Source organism: Electrona antarctica (assembly GCF_951216825.1).
Source record: "Electrona antarctica genome assembly, chromosome: 18".
In the NCBI taxonomy this organism is placed as follows: domain Eukaryota; kingdom Metazoa; phylum Chordata; class Actinopteri; order Myctophiformes; family Myctophidae; genus Electrona; species Electrona antarctica.
This window is the reverse complement of record NC_136799.1, coordinates 3,418,909-3,446,509: the sequence shown is the minus strand read 5'-3', so window position 1 is coordinate 3,446,509 and position 27,601 is coordinate 3,418,909. Positions and strand designations below refer to the sequence as shown.

At 44.4% G+C, this 27,601-nt stretch overlaps 1 protein-coding gene across 3 annotated transcripts in view; it reads left to right on the top strand.

The window, feature by feature from the left end:
- Positions 1–10,384: 10,384 nt before the first annotated feature.
- The window catches only part of baz1a (bromodomain adjacent to zinc finger domain, 1A), a 56,693-nt gene continuing 39,476 nt past the window's right edge, over positions 10,385–27,601 (top strand). For 2 of the 3 annotated variants that reach the window (XM_079528894.1, XM_079528892.1), the window contains exons 1-11: positions 10,385–10,530; positions 11,021–11,218; positions 14,912–15,190; positions 18,331–18,498; positions 19,115–19,216; positions 20,534–20,621; positions 21,363–21,497; positions 22,132–22,326; positions 24,189–24,284; positions 24,751–24,889; positions 27,439–27,561. In XM_079528894.1, the coding sequence (XP_079385020.1) occupies positions 11,106–11,218; positions 14,912–15,190; positions 18,331–18,498; positions 19,115–19,216; positions 20,534–20,621; positions 21,363–21,497; positions 22,132–22,326; positions 24,189–24,284; positions 24,751–24,889; positions 27,439–27,561 (1,438 nt within the window). In that variant the 5' untranslated portion in view covers positions 10,385–10,530; positions 11,021–11,105. The other variant, XM_079528893.1, reaches the window with a different exon arrangement.

Here is a 27,601-nt window from a genome sequence, read left to right as displayed (position 1 = left end):
CTGAACTGAAGCCGCACCCACTGCTGTAGTTGTATGATAAAGGGGGAGGGGTTAGGGGAGGGGCTGATAGTGTGATGTCACTATATTACTGTTTATTTCATTGGCCTGTTTGACTGTCAAGGGTTCAGCCTCCAGGAAGAAACCCTAAATACAAAGTTAATACACCATTGCACATAAAAACAACCCCAGGGTGTCTAATGAAGTATACTGTCACCTCATAGACATAAAAACTGGAAAAATACAAAAATTGTGGCACTCCATCTTTAAGCTATAACTAGGCTTAGTTTGAAGTTAGTGTAAGGTGGTGCAACTGGCACAAGGAGGACATTGCTGACACTCACACAACAGTTCAACACAAAAAGGCCTTCTGAAATAAAAGAGTTGTCAGGCCTGTTTTCAACGAGTCCGTATGCGGTGCTGTTCTTTGTTGATCTTTTGGCTTTTGTGGGATTTGTATAAATGATGTTTCAGGGGAACTCATTCTCCCTCCCGCACTCTCTCTCTCTCTCTCTCTCTCTCGCACACACACACTTCCGTACATGTTTTTTCATCTTGATTCATTGTTGATAGGTGAAAGTAATGCCAAGTTAATTTCACCTTGCTTGATTTTCTGTATCACTTTCTACAGCAAAGAGTAGAATGTAACTGTAGAAGCAACATTGCGTCAAGTGCAACCTGTATTGGTGGTGGGCAAAGAAGGACAGCACATGCAGTGTGTGTGTGTGTGTGTGTGTGTGTGTGTGTGTGTGTGTGTGTGTGTGTGTGTGTGTGTGTGTGTGTGTGTGTGTGTGTGTGTGTGTGTGTGTGTGTGTGTGTGTGTGTGTGTGTGTGTGTGTGTGTGTGTGTGTGTGTGTGTGTGTGTGAAATCTGAGAACTCATCTTCAAAAAATAAAGAAAAAACAGTGCCCTCGTTTCCTTGAATTTGAGTCAATAGTCTGTCTGTATGATTTGACTTTCTGCAGTATTGATACTGTCAATATCTTTGTCAATAACTTTGAGTACTTTTTCCACCGCTGGTTCCGCCCCTCTATGCCCTAAAAAAAATAATATTATCTTGAGCGCTATGAGCTTGTCTTTCTCGACTCACACCAGTTGTTGGACCACTCTAACACGACTGTTAGTCTGTTACACTGACTGACTGTATTGTTATTGTACGGTTCAGTTCAGGTTGCCATCTCGTGATACCCCACTGAAGGCGTGGCAGGGCAAGTTTGCCGGTGTTTGTACAATGCAATGCATTCTGTTCTACACGTACATCGTTAAGACATTAGGACATCAAGGCACGGAGCATAAACACATTATGAAAGGACATTTTGAGTACAATAGAAATAAAAATCTGTAAGAAAATGAACGCAGAAACAGATGAATGATTGCGTTTACCAGTGTTTATTGTATATACAGTAGCACATTTCAACAACAAGGCAATTCATTCTGATGTACGAGAAACAGAGCAAAATAAACCCATTACAAAAGGACATCTGCGTACAATAGAAATACAAATGTGTAAAGATAAATGCAGGAGGGGAAAGAAAACATGGCACAGAAGAGTGATTAAAACAAAAGGCAGCGTTTTTTTCTTTTGCTTTGATTTTACAGAACTGAGAGTGGCGGCCGACCTCTCTGGGAGTTTGTTCCAGATAACTGTATAGTCATGACATGGTGGTGCAGACATGTGTCCGGGTAGCTCAGTCGGTAGAGCTCTCACCTCTTTGGACCTCAAGGTCATGGGTTCCATCCCGGCGGGCACCGCCCCCTCAGCGTATGAGTAGCACAGCTTGCGTGCGGCAAGTCGTGCGGGAAGTATACTGGGGGCTGATGGTAGGTGTGGCGCTCCACCTCAGCAATCCATCTCCCATGCATGTCTCTAGTGCATTGTTACAGGGACAGACTGCCACATGTTAGCGGCTCATACCGACAATATGCCGCTCTGGTGCAGACAAACACCCCTTTTACCCCTCACTGTATATTATCTTTTCCCTGTTTACCTCCTTTTATGATGATTTCCTGTTTTTTTGTTATATAGAAGTGTATATTTGTACGTCTCTAAATGTTCTGATGAATTGAAAATAGTGGACCCTATTGTAAACAAGTGTAATGCTTTATGGTGTCGTCCACAGTTTCAAGTTCAAGTTTTTGTATTGAGTTGCGCTTGAAATGTAGGCTACCTATTCTGCATACTGTTAATAAATACTTCAATCAATCAATCACAAACCGAACACTGCTTCTCCATGTTTACTTGTGATTTTTTGGGGGATAGAAGGCAGACCTGTCTCAGACGAGAGGCCTACATTAGTGATTAGTCCGACGTACTAATAGTCCAATATACGGTTAAGACTCACCCGTGGCTAAATTGTGTTGTATATAAGGAACACAACCTACTGTGAAGCTGTTTATAAAGTTCACCTAACTTTTGCTACTACAGGGAAAACATGCACATGTAGCCATATGTTACTTTTTACTCTTTGAATGCTCTTTCTTGCACTCTTATTCTATCCCTTTGTTTGCTGTGCTTGCTGTGTTTTGTTGTTTGAATGTTATGCTATCTATGCTGCTGCATTGTCTGTAAGGAAGCCAAACAAAAATAAGTTCTACTCTTATGTACCTGTACCTGTAAGATGTAACAATAGTATAACCTTCAACCTTGACATGTGTGGCCGGTTAAGACTCACCTGTGGCTCCCGACATACGTGGCCGGTTAAAGGACCACTTCACCATTTTTCAACCTACCTTCATATAATTGGTCCTCACTGATGTTCATGATAAAATACCACCATTTTTTTCTACTCAGTCTGTGTCTCATAGGAAGGCTGTGGGCAGTTCAGATGATGTCCACCAGTGACATCATCGTTAGGCAGATCTTTTCTTAAACCAAGATTTTTTGGAAAAATATTTAGATTTTTATTATCGTGAGAACGATGGCTTCCATTTTCGCATTGCAACTTTTCAGGAATAGAAAGCATGCAGTTTCTATTAGCTTGGATTCCCCATTGATGATGTCACTGGTGGACGGGTTTCTGAACTGCCCACAGCCTTCCTATGAGACACAGAAATAATTGTGCTATTTTATCATGATCATTAGTGAGGACCAATTATATGAAGATAAGTTGAAAAGTGGGGAAGTGGTCCTTTAAGACTCACCCGTGGCTTCCATGTGCGTTTAGGGTTAGGGTTTGGATGTCGGACCAAAGTAGTGTCAGACTGTTAGGACGTTGAACCAAAGATATGCACCCGTCCCAGTCTGACTCTGAATGGATGGTCCAACATATTAGGACAGACGTATTCAACTTAAAAGAGTTCATTTTCTGCATTAATTTATCTATACTGTAGGTTCAAAACAACAACACTTTATACAATGACCACTCTGGGCTATTGTAAATGTCCATCACCATCACCATCATCTCAGAACCTTTCACCAATCCAATCACAGTGTGTGTGTGTGTGTGTGTGTGTGTGTGTGTGTGTGTGTGTGTGTGTGTGTGTGTGTGTGTGTGTGTGTGTGTGTGTGTGTGTGTGTGTGTGTGTGTGTGTGTGTGTGTGTGTGTGTGTGTGTGTGTGTGTGTGTGTGAGAGAGAGAGAGAGGTTCCGGGCACCCTAGTTATTTCCTAGCATCACCTCTTCTTCTTAGAAGTCCGTGAACTTGACCTTTGACCGTGTTAGCCGGCCGGGTCACCTCCAGCGCTTCACGAGCGCGGCCAGATGAGGTCATCGCTCGGTCATCAACATCATCATCGATGACAAATCCGCCACCACGTGTGTCTTTGAGGACAGGATGTACTTTGATCCCAACTTCCTGTTTTGAGCTTCGGTCCCATGTGTCTGTGTGATAGCTGGCGTGCGTGCGTGCGTGCGTGCGTGCGTGCGTGTCATGACTGTCATCTCTGTACAAAGTGTTCTCTCTTGGAGGACAGTCCAGAGGAATGCTCCGTCATTATAGTATGACTGTAGTGATTTAATGACAGGACAGTTTCTCTATACTATACAAGCAGAGATAAGCAGCTTGCTTGTAAAGATACAATCTGTGAGTCTCATTTGAATTAAGTGTTTCTCTCCCTTTTTGAGTGGTGTAAACCACTCCTACAACTGGCTTTGTTAGTTTACGTGTCTGTTCGTACCAAAAAATGAGCATGGTTGCTATGGTCACCCAGTTCACACGGGTGTGATTTCATTACGTCAGACATTACGTCAGACCACAGCTGATCAGGCTATATAATACCTTACACCACTCAGTTCACACGGGTGTGATTTTTTAATATTCGATGTGCAGGAGCAGCCCAGCCCATGCACAGACCCCAACGTGTGTGTGTGGGTGTGTGTGTGTGTGTGTGTGTGTGTGTGTGTGTGTGTGTGTGTGTGTGTGTGTGTGTGTGTGTGTGTGTGTGTGTGTGTGTGTGTGTGTGTGTGTGTGTGTGTGTGTGTGTGTGTGCTCTGTGTACTGCTGCCCTCTGCTGTCTTGGTACAGTCAATTCAATTCAATTCAAAGGAGAAAATGGCGAAAGTAATTCAATTCAGTTGGAGCGGGTACAGAATGTTGTAAGGTAGAGTCATAGGAATGCTGCAGGCAGAGACAGCAGACTGCACAGACTGGGAGTCATAGGATAGCTGCAGGCAGAGACAGCAGACTGCACAGACTGGGAGTCATAGGATAGCTGCAGGCAGAGACAGCAGACTCCACAGACTGGGAGTCATAGGATAGCTGCAGGCAGAGACAGCAGACTGCACAGACTGGGTAGAGTCATAGGAATGCTGCAGGCAGAGACAGCAGACTGCACAGACTGGGAGTCATAGGAATGCTGCAGGCAGAGACAGCAGACTGCACAGACTGGGAGTCATAGGAATGCTGCAGGCAGAAACAGCAGACTGCACAGACTGGGAGTCATAGGAATGCTGCAGGCAGAGACAGCAGACTGCACAGACTGGGAGTCATAGGAAGGCTGCAGGCAGAGACAGCAGACTGCACAGACTGGGAGTCAGTAAGACTGATCATTTTATACTCAAAATCAGGGGTGGGCAACTTTGACGATGGAGAGGGCCACTCTATTTCCACACACCCTCCAGAGGGCCACTCTATTTCCACACACACTCCAGAGGGCCACTCTATTTCCACACTCACTCCAGAGGGCCACTCTATTTCCACACACACTCCAGAGGGCCACTCTATTTCCACACACACTCCAGAGGGCCACTCTATTTCCACACTCACTCCAGAGGGCCACTCTATTTCCACACTCACTCCAGAGGGCCACTCTATTTCCACACACACTCCAGAGGGCCACTCTATTTCCACACTCACTCCAGAGGGCCACTCTATTTCCACACTCACTCCAGGGGGCCACTCTATTTCCACACACACTCCAGAGGGCCACTCTATTTCCACACTCACTCCAGAGGGCCACTCTATTTCCACACTCACTCCAGAGGGGCCACATTGCATATTACTGTAGTAGCAAAAATAGCCGATCTATACAAGCTCAAGCGTGACGCGTTTTGAGCTTGTAGATCAGCTATGTTTGCTACATTTGAATTTAAATCCTTTTTTTCTTTGCTATTTTTGAATTGGAATCCTGAAAAATAACATTCTTTTGAATTTCAAATTATGCCTTTAATTATAGTTATGTCAACTTTATGAACAAATTCCAAATACATTGGACATAAAAAAGACAATAACATTTTAATACTACTCATTACGCTACTAATTTAGACTGAAGTAATTAAACCGGGCATGTTTGCACGTTTGTAATTATAGCACCTGAAATCAATAATATATCAGTATTCCAATATGAACCTGAGGGCCACATTTAGTGAATGTGGGGGCCACATGTGGCCCTTGGGCCACCAGTTGCCCATGTGTGCTCCAAATGATGATGGGTGCCAGGCAGGTGTGATGGTCCTAGATGACTAGAGCAGTCGTTTCAACCTTTTTCAGGTCAAGGTCCATTATTTAATAATCGGCATTTGAGCCACGGATCACCAATGACATTTAGACACAGACACAAAACTATTTTTTTTATCGGTTGACTTTGTCCACAGTTCCATGCTGTATGTGGTACCATATTAGGAGAGAGAACATGCAGGCTTCTATATACATTCTCTAATTGTGTATGATTGATTGATTGATTGAAATGTTTATTAACAGTAGAATTACAGTATTCAAGCACAACTCAATACAAAGACTGTTAACTGTGAGTGGACGACCCAATAAAGCAGTACACTTGTTTACAAGAGGGTCCACCTTGTTCAATTCATCAAAACATTTAGACATAGACTTGCCATACAAATAAAGGCTTTTTTTTCACTTGACTGGAACAGAGTACCTTTTTTATCTTTTCATGTTTGAACCCTCACCAACGAGCACCTGTTTTCAGTTCACAACTACAAGCGTCTCCAAATCTGAAGCCATGGTTCTCAGCAGGAAACCGGTGGATTGTGCAGTCCGGGTAGGGAATGAGGCATTACCCCAGGTGAAGGAGTTCAAGTATCTCGGGGTCTTGTTCACGAGTGAGGGGAGGACGGAGAAGGAGATAAGCCGGAGAATCGGAGTGGCAGGGGCGGTATTGCAGTCGCCGTACCGCACTGTTGTGACGAAAAAAGAGTTGAGCCAGAAGGCAAAGCTCTCCGTCTACCAAGCAGGGCCGTGCAGAGAGCACTAGGGGGGCAAGGGTTCAAACTCCAAAAAAGGGCACATGTGTGGGCGCGCGCGCCGATTTTTGGGGGTGGTCTTTTTGTGGAGTCCTTCCCTTGTGCCATTCCATGTCATTGGTCAGTAAAATAAGCAATATGTTCTCATTAGTCTGAAACTAAAACTGACTGATGGCAGATTAAAAGATAATTCATTATGATAGTGGCATTTATCATTACTTGTCAAATGTTCGTCTTGAAGGGGCAATGGCACTTATTGGCCCCCCACACAAGCCCTTATTTGCCCCCATCACAAGCCCTTATTGGCCCCCCACATAAGCCCTTATTGCACCCCCACACAAGCCCTTATTTGCCCCCGACACAAGCCCTTATTGGTCCCCCACACAAGCCCTTATTGCCCCCCCACACAAGCCCTTATTGGCCCCCCACACAAGCCCTTATTTGCCCCCCACATAAGCCCTTTTTGGCCCCCACATAAGCCCTTATTGGCCCCACACAAGCCCTTATTGCCCCCCACACAAGCCCTTATTGCCCCCCCACACAAGCCCTTATTGGCCCCCCACACAAGCCCTTATTTGCCCCCCACATAAGCCCTTATTGGTCCCCCACACAAGCCTTTATTTGCCCCCCACATAAGCCCTTGTTTTCCCCACACAAGCCCTTATTGGCCCCCACAAGCCCTTATTGCCCCCCCACAAGCCCTTATTGGCCCCCACATAAGCTCGTATTACCCAGGGTGAATGGACTAAGCTCGAGATGCTTGTTTACAGCCAGACCCTGCTCATAGAACATTTCATGGTAGGGGTTCAATGCCTTGCTCAAGGGCACTTCAGCGGTGGTAATTTTAACGTGCCGGTCCGGGGATTCGAACTGGCGACCTTCCGATAACAAGACCGCTCCGCAAACCGTTCGGCCACCGCTGCCCAATTTGTGGACAAGTTGTCAGTGTTTTACTGTTTGGAGGAGTAGGATTCATACTGTAGCTATACTTATTGGCCAGTTTGTGACACAAGAAATCTTGTAAAATGTTGGAATAAATACATTTACAGATATCGTTGATGAAATCTCTTGCAATATATAGATTATCGCAATATATCGAATATGGTGATATTATCGTTATCAAGGGCCTAATATCGCCTATATCGTGAGGATACCCATATCTCCAACTTTGTTTTATTTGACATTAATTTACACAAAATAGGCCAACACCTGTAGGCTGTACCATCTATCTACCCCCCAAAATATCCCATACAGTTGTTTGGCTTATTAGTTAAGGCTTTTACATTAAGATCTGTTTAATATTGATGGAATTCAAATTAGCTGATTGGATGACATGCAAGTAGAGTAGTCCATATTTATCTGAGTCAATTACTGCTCATAAGGCAGCCCACACACACACGCACGCACGCACGCACTCACGCATTCACACTCACACACACACACACACACACACACACACACACACACACACACACACACACACACACACGATGTGTGTGTTAATGACAGGTTCACAGGCCAATGATGACAGCAAACCAGAGTTAAGACCCGCCCAATTACAAACTTCCCGTCCCAGTGACGTGCTGAGTTCCAGTAAATCCTTTTCAAACGGGATTCTGGAGTATGTCTGAATCCTCACTGCTCAACAGAGCGTAATTACGATTTTATAGGATATGAATAACCAGTCCAAGGTTTAATGGCGTCCCCAAGTCAGTAACAATTTACTATTATTTACATGTATATTTCATTCATATGATTTCATTTTAGGAATCAATCACAAAGGTAACTTTGGAGGTCTGGTGACTGCATGGTCTGCTTTGCAAATGTATGTTTTCCCCTCTATGGTTTTCCCTCCCTCAAAATGGTGAAAACCCATTTGTAAAAGCCAATGTAATATAATATAATCTCTATTTACCACAGCTTCCATTGTTCCATTTGTTATGACTCGAAACGCTGTGAAAGTGAATATTTATTTGTATTTTTTCATTTATGACATTTCCCAGTTTACGAGATGTGCGTGAACGCCACCTCAGTGAAGTAGAGCGGATCTAACTTGTCAACACCGCGCCAATCAGCCCGTCCCATCAACACCACACACACACACACACACACTATGGCCGGAAATGAGCTCATTTAGCCTTCAAAATATGTCTGATTACAACCATGGGCGGTTTATAGTTCCCTGACTATAGTAGCCTACCAGTAGCCTGCCTGGCTGTAATGACAAATAAAATGTATTATAAATGAAATGCCAATAATCTATAGGCTATACAGTAGAGTACAGAACACCCCTCGATCCGGCGACCTATTGGGACCTTTTAGACTTTAAATAAACAGATCTCTACGAGTGCTTTCTTGACCTACAAATGACTCGGTCAGAATACAGTGTTTGCAAGCCGTGCCCACTAGACCGCCCATCCTCCCATTCTGGGTAGTAGGGTACTGGAAGACTCGCCCCAAAACACACTCGCCCACATTTTTTGCGCGTACCGCTCGGCCCCAGCGGTTTGTTTATACCTGGTGTGAGGTGTCGACCATTCAGAGGTCGTCCGATTTGACTCAGGGCGAGCGTGATTTGGGGGTGAGCGTTCTTGTATTCCTGGGTAGCAGGGCCCTAAAGATTAGCCTATTGGCCCAGGGGCCCCGGCGCTGTGAATCTGAATAAGCTATACAAAAAAGAAGGAAAAAAAGTTTTAAAAACGCAAAAGTCCATCTAGGTAAATGCCTTGTTAAAAAGAATGGTTCCGTTTTTATAGTCCCCTTGTTAAAGTGTCAACGGACTGTTTACACTTTAAGTGCTTTCAACTTGCCTAAAATAATATAGTGAGTGAGTGTCTACCCAGTGCCTCTCCAGACAACGCCCCCCCAGTGTCTCCCCAGTGCCTCCCCAGACAGTGCCCCCTCAGTGCCTCCCCAGACAGTGCCCCCTCAGTGCCTCCCCAGACAGTGTCTCCCCAGACAATGCCTTCCCAGACAGTGCCCCCTCAGTGCCTCAGACAGTGTCTCCCCAGACAGTGCCTCCCCAGACAGTGCCCCCTCAGTGCCTCCCCAGACAGTGTCTCCCCAGACAGTGCCTCCCCAGACAGTGCCCCCCAGTGCCTCCCCAGACAATGCCACCCCAGACAGTGCCCCCCAGTGCCTCACCAGACAGTGTCTCCCCAGACAGTGCCTCCCCAGACAGTGCCTCCCCAGACAATGCCGCCCCAGACAGTGCCTCCCCAGTGCCTTCCCAGTGCCTCCCCAGACAGTGCCCCCCCAGTGCCTCCCCAGACAGTGCCCCTCCAGTGCCTGCCCAGACAGTGCCCCTCCAGTGCCTGCCCCTCCAGTGCCCCTCCAGTGCCTCCCCCTCCAGTGCCTCCCCAGACAGTGCCCCTCCAGTGCCTACCCAGACAGTGCCCCCCCAGTGCTTCCCCAGTGCAAGCCTAAAGATCCACTAGAATGTGGAACGCCCTACCAACAGCCATTAAGAAATGTGAATCCCTGGACTCCTTTAAAACCGCTCTCCAAGAGCACTTACGGGCGGCTGCAATTCGTTTTTGTATTGACCTCTAGCCTACTTTCGTTGAGCTGTCCTATCAATCAATCAATCAATCAATCAATCAATCAATCAATCAATCAATCTATTCAACTCAATGCCTTTATATATTGGCTAATAATATGAAAATATGAACAGGTTTGATGATTATAAATAGGCCTAATTGTTGACATAAGTCAACGTGAGCTTTATTTTGAAGCGCACGGGCGGAAGTGTTGATTTGTCTTTCCACGACGTGACTGACACAGTGGAAGTGATCCAACAGAGAAAGAGAAGAAGAAGAGTCGACCCCGGCGGGCTACACTTTACTATTGTAACAAAACGCGGATTATATCGCTACTTCTTCGCCACATAACTGGGTAAAGAGCGTCTCTAACTAGTCGACCAGCTTCTCCGTTTGTTCAACCAGTCGATTTAACAATCCACGGAGTTTCATTTCAATTAAAGTCTCCGAAACGAAACGGACCTATTTATTTATTTTTCTGACTCATGTCAAAACGGGACTTGAGAGTAGGAGAGAGAGAGGAGCACGTTTCCATGCGTGGATCAGATTAGAAGAGTAGTTGTTCAGTCCAACAGACAAAAGAACAAACCAAACAGACCTTTTTTTTGTCTTTTATATAACTTTGGATCTGTTGTTTAATTGGCTTTTCATTTCAGACGACACTCCAATTTGTGAATAACATTTTGTTGGGTTTTAATTTAGTTACAAACAAGGGCGATGCATTGGTATTATGATTATGATTATTGATCTCTCGTCAACTATATCAGCTTTTGATCGAAGCAGTTTTTGATAATGAAGGTTGTATGACTTTGTCCCCCACCCACCACCCCCTCCTGTTCTTGAAGGACTTGTTTTCTAGAGAGAAGACTTGAACCCGGACGAGAAATAATAAATAAACATAAATAAATAAAGGAATACACAGAGAGAGAGATGCCTCTTCTACACAGAAAACCCTTCGTCCGACAGAAACCTCCAGCTGACCTCCGACCAGAGGAAGAGGTCTTCCTCTGCAAGATAACCCACGAGATCTTCAGAACATACGAGTGAGTTTTCATTTAATTTGATTTTAATGCAGTTCAATTAATGACTCAATTAACCAACTGACTAATCTAAAACTATAGCTCTCTCTGAGGGTCTGTTACACATGGAGCCAAATGGACCCTGCCTGGCTGGATACATTTTGTTACATTATATTAGTGCACCCTTTCAGAGTTAGAAGAAATGTAGGCTGGATTTCACTGTGTTTATTTGATAGTTGATTTATTTAATATTTCCATTTAAGCAACACAATAAACTGACTTTAGAATGATGTAGAAGTGATGAATATGTTAATACAAATATTGTTAAAACATGACTGACAACTACAGATTTGAAGATATTACTGGGGGTGTAACTGACAGACAAACTAAAAATGATATGAAAGGTAAATAATGTATAATCTATAGTAGTTGATGATGGTAATTATTGAAATGTACGTATTGTGGACTGAATGAACCACACCATGAACTTTTGTCTAAACTCTAATATTAATACACACTTAACATAAAAAAAATACGTAATTTCAACCCAAAAGTCGACACATTTCGATTGAAAAAACGTTATTTTTGTTCGTGGGACTATACGAACATACGACATACTATAGTAGTTTAAGAGTTTTAGCTCAAAGAGCTAACCCAAGTTAGCAGTCACGGCTAACGTTATTATAATGTACACAGTGTGTGTTCTACTGTCTTTAGTAAGTTATCAGCTGGCTGTTCGAGTTAGCCTAGTTGTGTGTTTGTGTTTTAAGTTAACTAAACTTAAGTTAACGGCCACACATGTCGTGAAGAAACGAGCATAATGTGACGAACGAGGTCAGTTTTGGGTTAGCCCGAGGAGCTAAAGTTAAGCCGTTTGTTGTTGTTCGAGGTATAGGGTTAGCCGCTACTACTACTGAATCAGCTGTTACGCCGAGGCGGGTGACCCGTTGAATTCTGTGACTTAGCCGCGCGGCGGCTCACACACGCGCGCTTTGAAATGAACAAAACAACCGTTAACTTAACGGCAGATCAGATGTGATAACGTCGTTTGATTAGGTTTTGGATAAATGTTTCATGATGCGACGTGGTGGATGTTGTAGAAATCTGTCCCCTGCATTTCGGTAGGTCACCAGTTTGGGTGTAACATGCCGGTTAGCTTCAGCGAAGCGGTAAAGTCCGATCTGTATACTTCAGTTGCGTGTCGGTGTCGCGCAGCGGAAACGGCCCATCTACAGGCGGCACTGCACAACGCATTGACTGTTAATGTTATTATGGATCCCACCTCAGTTCTGAGAAAGCCCCGCTGTGATTGGCCAGTAGTCGCTGTGATTGACAGTTCTCGTTTTTTGCAACTTTGAGGACGGGTATTCAAGTTTTTCTGGGGGGATGGATGTAATAGGCAGGGGTGCACACAACTTTTTTTGGTCTAGTACCTGGAGGAGTTACTTGGTCCTCCTAAAATGCGGCGACCCGTCTCGCCGGATGGATAAAAGAGGGATGCATGAATAACTTATAGCAAAACAATATTTATTGGATGAGTGGGGAGTCAATAGATTTTTTTTAATAATGGGATGAATCTAGAGTTGCAATACCCTCCGTAGTGCAACTCTAGATTCATCCCATTATTAAAAAAAATCTAGAGTTGCAAATTGCCTCTAGGTCCATGTGTGGTGCAGCCCTATGGAATGCATATTCTAATAAAAACTACTTAATACTAATATTTAGATACATTTTATATTTTTTATTTAAATAACCGATCTACTAGCTCACAGCGTGTTGCGGAGGCGACACGTTGTGAGCTTGCAGATCAGCTATTTGTTTTAACATGCGACACATCGTACGGCGAAGCATACGTCCCTTTCGTTTTTAGCCGAGGTGACGTACAGTCAGACACACATGGATCCTCAGTGCAAAAATAAACGGTGTACACTACCCGACTTTACGATAATAAGGGACAGTATGTCGGGACACGGTGTTGATAAGCTTCATGTTGTGCAGGAGCAGTGCCAGTCCGCAATGCTTTAAACTCTTCCCATTCCACTACGTCGGAACTAAAACCTGTACCCGTAAAAAGTAGGTGGCCGGTGCCTAGGCTGTGAGAGACGGCATCGCACACGAGCAACCATGCTGCTCCAGCACCCGGAAAACAAACGCAAGCACAGCGGCGAATGGGAAGAGTGCAAAGCATCCACCAGCATGCCATTTTACACCGGGGACTACAGTAGTTTGCTATCTGAAACGGAGAAGCCCAACCATTTGTGTCAGGGTTTTCTCCGTAGTAAACTCCTGTCGTCCTTCTCCTCCCAGCAGCGAGCAGAGCAGCATGGAATCCTCCCTCGTTTGAGTAAGGACCTGCTGTGATTGGCCACAATGGCCAGTGCACTAGTGCAAGACGTGCTGTGATTGGCCAGTAGCCACTTTGAGTGGCAGTCGGTGGGAAATGCTCTCGCCACAGAATGTACTAGTATTCTGGCCATAATAATCATTCTGGGCGGCCCCAGCCCCCAGGTACGCAGAAGCGCTTCCCGGCGCTTGATTGACAGCGCAGAATGAATTTTGACGACGCATGCGCACTGGCGTACCGCTTGTGTGCACCCCTGGTAATAGGACTTACTTGATTTTCTGCTCTTTGGGTAGCATGGGTAATTTTTCATGAACTTCTTCCAGCTGGTTCGATGTTGGGCGATCTTCTCTGCTTCCTTCCAAGATGTGGTGCTTTACATAGATTGTGCATTACATTCACCCATTCACACACACATTCATACACCGATGGCGGTGGAAACCATGCAAGGCACCAACCAGCACATCGGGAGCAATTAGGGGTTCAGTGTCTTGCTCAAGGACACTTTGACACTAACTCTGGGGGAGCCCACAGGGTTCGAACTGGCAACCTTGTGGTTACCATCCAGCCACTCTACCCCTGAGCCACCGCCGCCCCCTAGTGGCCACTCTACCGCTGAGCCACCGCCGATGTGCTTTTTCCCCATAGAGCTATAAAGGATAGAGACCGAACCGGAGCGTTAGCCCCTCCTCCCCGATATTAATTTCAGTGGAAGTTGCTCAGTGGCGTTTTGAAGCACCCGGAAGACTGCCGGAAGTATAATTATGGCTTGAACGAGCGGAAGTTTATCCTAGCCTAGCCCCGGACCTCAATTTTGAGGTCCGGGCTTACTCGCGTGACGCCATGAACGTCCGTCCACATCCATTAAAGTGCTGCAATTCCACATTTCGCCAGTAGGTAGTGGCATCTTCAACGTTGGATCGCCCTACTGGGTGCTTGTTCCCCCACCCCCCCCTGAGTTCTGCTTTGCAGACCTTTTCCAGCTGTTTCTGGATCTTCCTGCTTTTCGTTTCCCCCCGAGGGTTCCAGGTTAACGCCTGCTTGGTTGTGTTGGAGGGTAGTTTCCTCAATCCAGCCCCTGTTACTCATATGGGACCAATATAGGGTATGCGCATGACGTCATCATCATTCCCGGAAGTTATGCTGGAACACCTATTGAGTGGCAAAAAAAATAGTTTCTGGCCTTTCTGGACAGACCATACATCCAAACAGAAAAGTCCTATCTGATTGCATTAAACAACATTAAACTCACTTTACCACACTTTATGCATGCGCATACCCTCTATTATATTGTCATCATGGTTGCAGCAACGTCTAAACTTCAGGACTCTTAAAGACTAGTTGGATGTCGTGTGTTCTCTAATGTCTCCCTGCAGTGAGTTCTTCGAGAGGACCATCCTGTGCAACAGTCTGGTGTGGAGCTGTTCCCTGACCGGGCGGCCCGGCCTGACCTACCTGGAGGCCGTCGACAGCGAGAAGCGAGCCCGGCAGAACCTCCAGAGCTTCCCCCCGGCGCTGGTGCTCCCCCTGCTCCACCTGGCGTCGCTGACGCAGCGCTGCCGCCTCAGCGAGCTCTGCGAGGATGTGTACGACTTCGCTCGCCAGAGGTTCTTCCCCGGGGAGACGGTGGATGTGGCAGGACGCAATGGAGCCAGGTACAGCGACTAGAGTGTGTGTGTGTGTGTGTGTGTGTGTGTGTGTGTGTGTGTGTGTGTGTGTGTGTGTGTGTGTGTGTGTGTGTGTGTGTGTGTGTGTGTGTGTGTGTGTGTGTGTGTGTGTGTGTGTGTGTGTGTGTGTGTGTGTGTGTGTGTGTGTGTGTGTGTGTGTGTGTGTGTGTGTGTGTGTGTGTGTGTGTGTGTGTGTGTGTGTGTGTGTGTGAGTGAATTAAGCAATATTACACTCGAGGGTGTGGGTTAACGTGATTATTGCCACGACAGGGATGCGGTGAGGAACGAGACGAAGTCGAGTTCCGCAAGCATCACTGAAGTAATATTGCAATTATTCAACAGTTACCCTTAAAACTAAGAAAATCGCTGAAAGAATATATATTTTTAATGGCAGATGTAGTCACTACGACCACAAATGTCCCAAGAAACTAGCTAGCCTAGCCACCGAGTTTGCTAGCGCTCTGGGAGAAAAGAGCAGCTGAATTCTTTGTTTTGATTAGGTGACACGCTCCTAAAGGTGAAATCACAGGGAATCTGCAAGACACTGAAGTTTGGAAACAAAAATGGATAACTATAGTCATTAGTTAATGGATGTAATTTGTATTTAATGGGACGAATGTAAGCTACTGTCCGACCATAAATGCGGCCATCGCTTAATTAGTGTGGTTGCCCTAACAGGGCAACCAGACTATTGTTATTGTACATTTGGATACTTTGCCGCACTACTCCTCCCACAGTTCTTGCCGCACACACTCGAGCCATATGTCAAATCGACCGGCTTCATCGGGAATCGTGTGCTTGTATTTTGCTAAGAGATCCGTTGTATAGTTTAATTGATATTAATTAATTAGTTCTCCATAGACTTATAATGGGGAAATCGAAGACAAAATGTAAGTATTTCTTTCCCTTGGAGACCGTAAGCGCCATATTTACAAGACTTGGGGGGGGAGGGGGGGAGGTTCATAATAATTATGAAAATTAATTGAAAGGGAATTACATCAGTCGGCCTCATGGTGGCGCTATTACAGCCCACTTTGCGTTTTTCCCTATAACTCTTGAACAGTAAGTCGTCAAATCTAAATTTCTTTTTCCATGGATTCCTTGGGTCATGATGCATTTCCACATATAGGCCACGCCCATTTTCGTCCGGGAAAAAAATCCTGCAAATTTGAATTTTCTCCAAAACACACTTTTGGCTCCTCCTCCTACAGATTTTGTCCAAATCTCACAAGAATCGGCACACATGATCTCCGGACCTATCCGATTAAAAGACCAACTGCAGAATTTTGGTAGTGCGTATACTTCGGCCGTAATCGTCGTCCGAAGTTAGTAGGAGGGGCCTATTTTACAAAAAATGCCACAAATCACGAACGGAATGTCCAAACCATCCCAAATTTGAATCACATGTCCCGGGTGGTTCAATCAACCAAGTTCCAAAAGGAATTCCATTTTCATCCATAGGGGGCGCCGCAAATGCGAAAAGTGTAACCGATTGTTGCAAAAACATGATTTTGGGGGGATAAATCCCCTCCGAATTACTTACGCATGATCACAAGGTTGACGCGACATTGTAATTGGCTAGCAACATTAGTGGGAGGGGCCTATGTAAGCGACTGCGGCAACCACACTTTGCACTTTTTCAAAATTGCAACCTTTCTAGTTTATATTCATATTTGAACAGAAAAGAGAGGTCGCACACAATGCATCGCATCGCGACGCATTGTGAGCTTGTAGATCAGCTATTTTCAAATGGTCGAAATGTATATAGGGTTGAAGTGGTTACAGTAATGTATGTTTTTCTAATCAAAATGTAAATCTCCAAAGTAACTAGTAACTAAAGTTTTCAAATAATTGTAGTGGAGTAAAAGTACAAATGTTGGCTCTGAGATGTAGTGGAGTAGATGTAAATGTATTGGAAATTGGAATACAGTCAAGTAAAGTACAAATACCTCAAAATTGTACTTAAGTACATTATTTGAGTAAATGTACTTAGTTACTTTCCACCACTGGGTTAACGGCAGGAGGATGAGTTAACAAAACGTCAACAAAGAGAGAAGTATATGACCAAGCTGTCCGTCTGATGACAAAAAAGATTACGAAAGAAAGGAGAGAGAAGTATGACTAAGACACAGAAGTGGTCAATGTTATCCTCAACTTCATATTGACATCTGTTGTCCAGATCATATCTCACACCAGGGCTGCAGGGCTGAATCATTCAGGCCGCGGTAGTCAAGTCATACACCCAGCCAGGCCACCCTATCCCTATACCCACACGCGTGTACGTTTGGATTACAACAGAGCCATAGAGTATAGACAGAGTTGCGACATTGAGGGGGCAGAAAACAGCCCGGTCACGTGGTTCATGTACTCGCGCGAGCCCTATCGACTACAATAGATCTCTTAAATACCCTCCGAATTACTTACACATGATCACAGGTGTGACTTGAAATTGTAATTGGCTAGCAACGTTAGTGGGAGGGGCCTATGTAAGCGACTGCGGCAACCACACTTTGCAATTTTTTAAAATTGCGACCTTTCTAGTTGGCATTCTAAGCGTATGCTTCAATGTTAAAACGCGGGATTGGCTGCAAGTTGTCTTGTTTTTTTACAGATGGATGTGTGTGTGTTTAGTTAACAGTTTAAGGGACCCAGACATAGATCTCCGTCCTGTTAATTAGTATGCCCTGATGCCCAAGACGGAGATTGATTAACAAGACAGAGATTAATGATATCAAAACCGGTCGCATCGCTCCACAGCCTAGGAGCGCCTGTTGCGCAATCCTCGATGTTGCACAACAGTGGGACGTCATCGAAAAAGTTCCCCCCCCCCCCCCCCTGTTTAGCCGACGAGACCGAAAATCTTAAAACGTTAATAACTCGCAATCTAAATCATCCCGTCTAATTCTAAGAAAAAAATATGCGTTAGACGGCCCACCGCTGTCCAGTCGCTAGTCGCTACTTTTAGCTGCTACACCCACATCTGGGATAACATCCGGTCCGTCAGTAAAAGTGCTCCGCTGCTATAAATCGCTGGGCACATTTATTTAATGGATAAAATAACCCCAGGCAATTAAGGTGTTAAAGGTGTGTGTGTGTGTGTGTGTGTGTGTGTGTGTGTTTGTTTCCAGATGTCTCTGTGAGATCCTGGAGGTTCAGTCTCCGTCGTCGTGCTGTAACGGCCAGCCCAAATCGACACCCGTTTCCAACGGCAACAGTAAAAAACCAGCCGATGGAGACACCATCGTCATCAGCGACAGCGACGATGAAGATGCTGCACCCAAACCACAGGTCAACGGGTCAGTAGCACCACCACTTAATGTACATGTTACGGTACAAGGGAGAAGTACAGTACAAAATGCCCCCCCTGGCCCTCGGCCGCCGGGACCAAACGCGTCATCGGGCACTGCGCTGCACAGTGTTTTGTTTTTATTTTTATTTTTCCCCAACTGGGACTGCCCGCGCACTTTCCCGTTCGGCACGCCGGCGCTGATTGTGAATTAAAATAAGAGAACACTTCTATTGGAGAAAATGAGAAATAAATAGATAAAATAAAATAAGATAAAATATATACAGCATTATTTTCATTTTCAGACCAAAATGTACGCTTCTTGTTTATGCCCAAAATGACTGGCTGGCTATCCACAGGTTTTTTGGCATTTGTAGAAATATTTGTCCATAAATGTCAAATATTCAAATAATGTATACTTGCTTCAGATAATTGCCCTAAGCATACATTTTATTGTTTTTTCTTTGTAAAGCCACTTTAACATTGAGGTTCCTAACTTCCCACTCGGGCTAATGGTAGATGTTGGTTTGGTGTTTGTGTGACAGGGTGAAGAGGAAGCCCCTGACCCCTGGTGTGTTCAAGTACAAGGGCTAATGGTAGATGTTGGTTTGGTGTTTGTGTGACAGGGTGAAGAGGAAGCCCCTGACCCCTGGTGTGTTCAAGTACAAGGTGAAGCTCGTCAAGGCCGAGGACAGCCCTCCGTTTATCACCAAGGCCAACCAGATCAAGTAAGAGTTCTTAACACTTTGAGAGCCCACGCAAAACTGCCCAAAAATCACTTTCACCTAGAATTTTTTATAAATGTTTTATAGTTTCTGAGTTATTTAATTTTAACGCCAAATGCATTCTCAATGGCGAAAACACTAACTTTGGTACCACGTATTAAAAAAAAATGATTGTTTTTATTTTTTATTTTTCAAAGACGTCCACAGACGTCTTGGGCACTGCACGTGCGGTAATGCACAAAATGTGTTAAAGGCCTTTATTTCTTTGTTCAAATAAGTGTTCAATGGCTCTATAGTCTGATAGTAATCATTGGTATAGAGTGTTCAGTAACAGGGCTCTTCCCTCAAAACCTCATCGATCAGGCTTATCGAGTTGGGTTCTTATCGAGCATTTTCTATTATTTTGTGGAAAGACGGGAGACGACAAATTCTGAATAGAACCAGTATCTTTTGGAAAATAATATTGAAGAAACTGTTAACTCAAACCTGTTTAAAAGCATAATTTTGTTTACCAGGGCAGCGCTGGTTAATTGGCAGGTATCAATACACTTTTAGACCGACATGTTTGTGCCAGCGTGGGTGATTTATATTTATTTCATGATCGCCTCTTGTCTTGATTGTTTAAACATGACGTCATGGGCCGCTATGCTCGATAACAGGCTTGATAAGACCAAAGCTTATTTATTGATACCGGGTACTCGATAAGCTTGTTATCGGGTTTTTCCGGGTATCTGGTTTCAAGCGCCATCCCTAGTCAGGATACCAATTTTGTCCAGTCAGGAGAGAGAACTCCTGACTGGATGAGAAACAAGGAACTGGAACACTATGAAATTGAAGCCGTGTGTGGAGTTCACTCTCTCCTTTTGGATGAAAATTGCTATTAAGACCGGAAAGGTATTTTCTGTTTACTGGAGAGACGGCGAGACCCTAGTTACCGAAAAAACACTTTATAGCAATGAATACTATCAGAATATAGAGCTTTAATTTTTTTAATTAGACCTCTTTTTTCCCCTCTCACTCCAAAAACATACCAAACACCACCTTAAAGCATGGTCTTCTATTGGGTGTGCACCAAAATACTAGTAACATTTAACTACATCTCCCATAATGCAACAGTACTTATTTGTCGAACATTGACTCTTGGCTGGTTTCACACCAATAAGCAAACTCGACAGTTCTCACAATTACATACTCATTTAAATAACATTTTTGATAACAAATTACACATTTTTGTCGCTCTGTAGAGCTTTGTATTGTTGTTATTCTACTTCTTCTACGGTTGTGATTGTGCTCATTGTTTTTTTATTTTATTCATTGCAGTCGTAAGAAGAACGGCCTGTCGAGGGAGAGACTGAAGCTGTTGTTAAAACAATACTGTGAGCCGCACAATGGATTCATACGACTTAAGGTATGTACTGTACTGTACACTGTACTGTACACTGTACTGTACACTAGGGCATTCACTTCTAGTCATTTTTACTAGTTGCCTAGTTTACTAGTCGACTAGTTGTTTAACCCATTTTGGGCGGGAACCCCTTTTGGTGTTTTAAACATTATGTTGTAATTTAGCTATTGAAAAATAGCAGACATGAGCATTCGAACATTCCCATATAAATCATTGCTATAGTGTGTTTGTTCCTGAACAAACGCTCTAGCTTGCCCTTAACCTATTAGCAAGCTACCTTTTGTGATATTGTGCTCTGTTGTTCCGTTGATTATAGAAGTACTCGTTGGACTTACATTGCACACTGAAGCTGCTCTAAAAGTCACTGCTTTAGTACATAAAAGGACGTTTTTTAGATTTCTGACAGTTCACCCTTTTGTCGAGTCCCGCCTCTTCCATACCCGTTGATTAACAATGGGTGAACTGTCGCCTGTAATAACATATCTATGACAATACGGGGTGTGTGTGTGTGTGTGTGTGTGTGTGTGTGTGTGTGTGTGTGTGTGTGTGTGTGTGTGTGTGTGTGTGTGTGTGTGTGTGTGTGTGTGTGTGTGTGTGTGTGTGTGTGTGTGTGTGTGTGTGTGTGTGTGTGTGTGTGTGTGTGTGTGTGTGTGTGTGTGTGTGTGTGTGACTGTGACTGTGACTGTGACTGTGACTGTGACTGTGACTGTGACTGTGACTGTGACTGTGTGTGTGTGTGTGTAGCCGTCCACAGTGTCTAAGTTCGGCCTATCGGAGCAGACCTTCTCTCAGTTCTTTCCTGACGAGCCGCCTCACTTCCCCAGCAGTTCCCCGGGCAAGCAGCGGGGGCGCCCCCTCGCTCTCGCCTCACCTGTACAGGTCAGCTTTCCTTTGGGTCATGTGTTTATATCATTATTTTGATGTTTGAATAGTAGTTCTCACGCCGTGGGTTATCGATACACTTCTTTTATTTTATTTTATTCAACGTTAATCATAATATTTCCAGCAATGCCATCAGTAAAGACGTCACATGCAACAACGCTTCAGGGGATAGACTCCATCTCCCAGAGGTCTATAGCACATTAAAACGGGGATAGACTCCATCTCCCAGAGGTCTATAGCACATTAAAACGGGGATAGACTCCATCTCCCAGAGGTCTATAGCACATTAAAACGGGGATAGACTCCATCTCCCAGAGGTCTATAGCGCATTAAAACGGGGATAGACTCCATCTCCCAGAGGTCTATAGCACATTGAAACGGGGATAGACTCCATCTCCCAGAGGTCTATAGCACATTGAAACGGGGATAGACTCCATCTCCCAGAGGTCTATAGCACATTAAAACGGGGATAGACTCCATCTCCCAGAGGTCTATAGCACATTAAAACGGGGATGGACTCCCGCACCCTGGCTGATAACCGACAAGAAGCCTCTCTCTCTTACTTAGTACACTGTACTGTAGTCCAGCTCCTTTCCACCTCTGAAGCGGCGGTGTTGTTGTCTCGTTGTAGGAGAAGGTGGACGACGCGGTGCTCTCCGCCCAGGAACGAGACAAGATGAGGAGGGAGAAGGAGGACCTGCAGGAGGCCAGGCGGAAGGAGCGCGAGGACAAGGAGCGTCTGAGGGAGGAGTTCAGGAGGAGGTGTGAGGAGGAGAAGGAGAGGAGGAAGGAGGAGAAGGAGAAGATGAAGCTGGAGAAGGAGATGGTGAGATCTCTCTTTTATTGTACCATCAGTACGGTTTATTTTATTGTACCATCAGTACGGTTTATTTTATTGTACCATCAGTACGGTTTCTTTTATTGTACCATCAGTACTGTTTATTTTATTGTACCATCAGTACGGTTTATTTTATTGTACCATCAGTACTGTTTCTTTTATTGTACCATCAGTCCGGTTTCTTTTATTGTACCATCAGTACGGTTTCTTTTATTGTACCATCAGTACGGTTTCTTTTATTGTACCATCAGTACGGTTTATTTTATTGTACCATCAGTACGGTTTCTTTTATTGTACCATCAGTCCGGTTTCTTTTATTGTACCATCAGTACGGTTTATTTTATTGTACCATCAGTACGGTTTATTTTATTGTACCATCAGTACGGTTTCTTTTATTGTACCATCAGTACGGTTTCTTTTATTGTACCATCAGTCCGGTTTCTTTTATTGTACCATCAGTCCGGTTTATTTTATTGTACCATCAGTACGGTTTCTTTTATTGTACCATCAGTACGGTTTCTTTTATTGTACCATCAGTACTGTTTATTTTATTGTACCATCAGTACGGTTTATTTTATTGTACCATCAGTACTGTTTCTTTTATTGTACCATCAGTACGGTTTCTTTTATTGTACCATCAGTACTGTTTCTTTTATTGTACCATCAGTACTGTTTCTTTTATTGTACCATCAGTCCGGTTTATTTTATTGTACCATCAGTACTGTTTCTTTTATTGTACCATCAGTACGGTTTATTTTATTGTACCATCAGTACGGTTTCTTTTATTGTACCATCAGTACTGTTTCTTTTATTGTACCATCAGTACGGTTTCTTTTATTGTACCATCAGTACGGTTTCTTTTATTGTACCATCAGTATGGTTTATTTTATTGTACCATCAGTACGGTTTATTTTATTGTACCATCAGTACTGTTTCTTTTATTGTACCATCAGTACGGTTTATTTTATTGTACCATCAGTACGGTTTCTTTTTGAGTGGTGCAACCAATCCCTTACGAAGCTATGTGGGTGGGTGGCTGGCTGGCTGGGTGGGTGGGTGGCTGGGTGGCTGGCTGGGTGGCTGGCTGGGTGGGTGCATCTGAGCACGGAAACAGCATGGTTGTTTTTCACCCCCTGTGCGCAACGTAACAAACACAGACATATTAACTGTATATATGGTGATTTCGGGTGTGCCAGTACAGTACAGTACAGTAGAGGGACCTCCACACAGCAACTCTGTCATTTCTCGGGGCGGGGCGGCACACCGGAATTGGGTGCCCGGGGACCCCCACACGGAGTTGCACCACTCACTTCACACGGGTCTTTTTTTGGGGGGGGTGTTCTTTTTCTGCCTTTATTGGATGGCGTACAGTAAGTTGACAGGAAATGGGGAGAGAGATGGGCAGTGACATGCAGCAAAGGTCGGGGGGATGTTGAACCCACAATACACTGTCAGGCTTTTAGCATCCTAGGTGCCAGGATTCATTATATTGCAATCATTTATAGAGCGTCACTGCGACGCTCTATAACCCTGTGAGGGCACCAGGAAATAATTCCCCATTCATTTTCAACATAGACGTTTCCAAAAAGTTCCTTTTAAAGCCTCGGACAAAGCCAACTCGGGACAATAAACACATTTTTGGGGGCCGAACAGATACTTTTTGTGTTGTTTTTCTTGGCTTCTAGCTAAATCTGGCGTATTTACGATCATGTACATTATTGAATGTTCATTAATGTTGCATTGGGTTAGCTTAGGTTCCAATCAATGCGTGCACCTATGCTGCTCTATTAAACACGCTGTTGAATTAATTGTCTGAGTAAAACATGGCAACGTGCTCTCTTCTCCTTCAGGAGCGAGAGAAGCTGAAGGAGGAGAAGAAAAGATATGCAGAACGAATGAAGCTGTGGAACAAACCCAGAGAGGACATGGAGCTGGAAGACCTCAAGGTAATGGAAACCCCAAACATTCACAGCACATTGATGTCACACTAATTTATTTTAACCCATTTAGACCTGAGGACGATTCTACAAATGTCTTCTAAATCCTGGCAGTTTTCTGATGTTTCTATGTCAGTGGTGCTCAAACTATTTCATGTTAAGGAGCCCCAGAATTATATGTAATTGGCCGCCGACCCCCATCTGAAAATATGTACAGTAGTTCCAGGGACCTCCCAGAAGCAAAGATTTGAGTTAAAAACGTTCTCACTGAAATAATATATATTCAAAGATTTGTGCCACATTTTCACGATTTTTCAAAAATAGCAGAACTTGTAGATCTGCTATTTTTCAACAGCTAAAGCATAACAATGCTTAAAAAACACCAAAAGGGGTTCCCACCCAAAATGGGTTAATATCTACCTGTGTCCAGAAGTTGCCGTCTTGACTGATTTGTAAAACGTCTAACCATTTCCAGGAGTTGCCCAGTCCAGTTCCTGTTCACACCCGCGTTCCACCGGAGCTGTTCGGAGACGTCCTGATGGTTCTGGAGTTCCTCGGAGCATTTGGAGAATTCTTCGACCTCAAGGACGAGTTCCCCGATGGTGTCTCACTGGGTCAGAACAACTGAACTCGTAGTTAAAATTCTGCTGGCAAGATTACAATACATACAGTGCATTGTTAATGTCAAGTCAATTAACCAATTGCGGTGCGTCATGTTTAGGGTTGGGACCCTTAGGATTTTAACGATTCCAGTTCTGTAACGATTCCCTTTTAACACTTTAATTGCCCGGAACTATTTAATCCATTACATTCATGCGCTCAGTCGATTTATAAACACAGGCGCCTTTTCCGGACGGACCGGCCGGAAGTTCATGATGTTGTGTAGCAGCTAACAATAGCCACAGCACTTTAGAGTTGATCGACAACAATGGGAGACAAGAATAAATCTATCGAGACTAGCGACTGGACCGCGGAGCGCCGTCTAACACAGGATCTTTTTTCAGAAAAAGACGGGATGATTTAGATCGCAATTTATGAACGTTTTAAGATTTTCGTTTTCATCAGCTAAACAGAGGAGGGAGTTTTTTGATGACGTCTCACTCTTGCGCGTCACCGAGGAGAGCCCAGCAGGCGCGCCTGGGCTATACAGCCAGGCGATCCGTTCTCGTATCAATAAACTTCGTCTTTAGGACAATACTTCGTCCTGAGCGTCGGGCGTTACTAATAGAAAGGACAAAGAACTTCGTCCTCCTGGGCGATGGGAGTGTTAACGGTTCCCTTTTACCATTCCGTTCCAAATGGACCCTTACAGGTCTGTAACTGTGACAGTGTACAAATGGAACCATTTGTACACTGTCACAGTTATGGTGGTCCTTGAAACAAAATAGGGTTGAGAACCACCAGTATTGTAATTGTATAGCAGACGTGAAGTCCACATACCAGCTCTGATGGTGTTATTAAAAACGGTTCCAAATGTGACGGAACCGATTTCCGGTTCATACCGGATCCCAACCCTAAGACGTGTTGTGAGCTCGCAGATTGATTTGTCGTAAAGAGGGGGAAATGGAAGGGGGCCTAGTTGGGAGTCTGGGACACTGGTCAACAAAGTATATAGGGTTAATGGAAGTTCCCCAGGTTCTGTTTCCCCTTCCTTCATGTGTTCTGTTGTGTCTTCCAGAGGTTGTGGAGGAGGTTTATTCATGTGTTCTGTTGTGTTTTCCAGAGGTTGTGGAGGAGGTTTATTCATGTGTTCTGTTGTGTTTTCCAGAGGTTGTGGAGGAGGTTTATTCATGTGTTCTGTTGTGTCTTCCAGAGGTTGTGGAGGAGGTTTATTCATGTGTTCTGTTGTGTTTTCCAGAGGTTGTGGAGGAGGTTTATTCATGTGTTCTGTTGTGTTTTCCAGAGGTTGTGGAGGAGGTTTATTCATGTGTTCTGTTGTGTTTTCCAGAGGTTGTGGAGGAGGGTTATTCACGTGTTCTGTTGTGTTTTCCAGAGGTTGTGGAGGAGGTTTATTCATGTGTTCTGTTGTGTTTTCCAGAGGTTGTGGAGGAGGTTTATTCATGTGTTCTGTTGTGTTTTCCAGTGGTCGTGGAGGAGGTTTATTCATGTGTTCTGTTGTGTTTTCCAGAGGTTGTGGAGGAGGTTTATTCATGTGTTCTGTTGTGTCTTCCAGAGGTTGTGGAGGAGGTTTATTCATGTGTTCTGTTGTGTCTTCCAGAGGTCGAGGAGGAGGTTTATTCATGTGTTCTGTTGTGTTTTCCAGAGGTTGTGGAGGAGGTTTATTCATGTGTTCTGTTGTGTTTTCCAGAGGTTGTGGAGGAGGTTTATTCATGTGTTCTGTTGTGTTTTCCAGAGGTTGTGGAGGAGGTTTATTCATGTGTTCTGTTGTGTTTTCCAGAGGTTGTGGAGGAGGTTTATTCATGTGTTCTGTTGTGTCTTCCAGAGGTTGTGGAGGAGGTTTATTCATGTGTTCTGTTGTGTTTTCCAGAGGTTGTGGAGGAGGTTTATTCATGTGTTCTGTTGTGTTTTCCAGAGGTTGTGGAGGAGGTTTATTCATGTGTTCTGTTGTGTTTTCCAGAGGTTGTGGAGGAGGGTTATTCACGTGTTCTGTTGTGTTTTCCAGAGGTTGTGGAGGAGGTTTATTCATGTGTTCTGTTGTGTTTTCCAGAGGTTGTGGAGGAGGTTTATTCATGTGTTCTGTTGTGTTTTCCAGAGGTCGTGGAGGAGGTTTATTCATGTGTTCTGTTGTGTTTTCCAGAGGTTGTGGAGGAGGTTTATTCATGTGTTCTGTTGTGTCTTCCAGAGGTTGTGGAGGAGGTTTATTCATGTGTTCTGTTGTGTCTTCCAGAGGTCGAGGAGGAGGTTTATTCATGTGTTCTGTTGTGTTTTCCAGAGGTTGTGGAGGAGGTTTATTCATGTGTTCTGTTGTGTTTTCCAGAGGTCGTGGAGGAGGTTTATTCATGTGTTCTGTTGTGTTTTCTAGAGGTCGTGGAGGAGGTTTATTCATGTGTTCTGTTGTGTTTTCCAGAGGTTGTGGAGGAGGTTTATTCATGTGTTCTGTTGTGTTTTCCAGAGGTTGTGGAGGAGGTTTATTCATGTGTTCTGTTGGGTTTTCCAGAGGTTGTGGAGGAGGTTTATTCATGTGTTCTGTTGTGTTTTCCAGAGGTCGTGGAGGAGGCGTTGGTCGGTTCCCATCCGGAAGGCCCTCTGTGTGAGCTGCTGTTCTTCTTCCTGTCGGCCATCTTCCAGGCTCAGACGGAGGAACAGGAGGAGGCCCTGGCTGAAGGTCAGAGAGTACTATGAACGCATGTGGCTGAAGGTTAGAG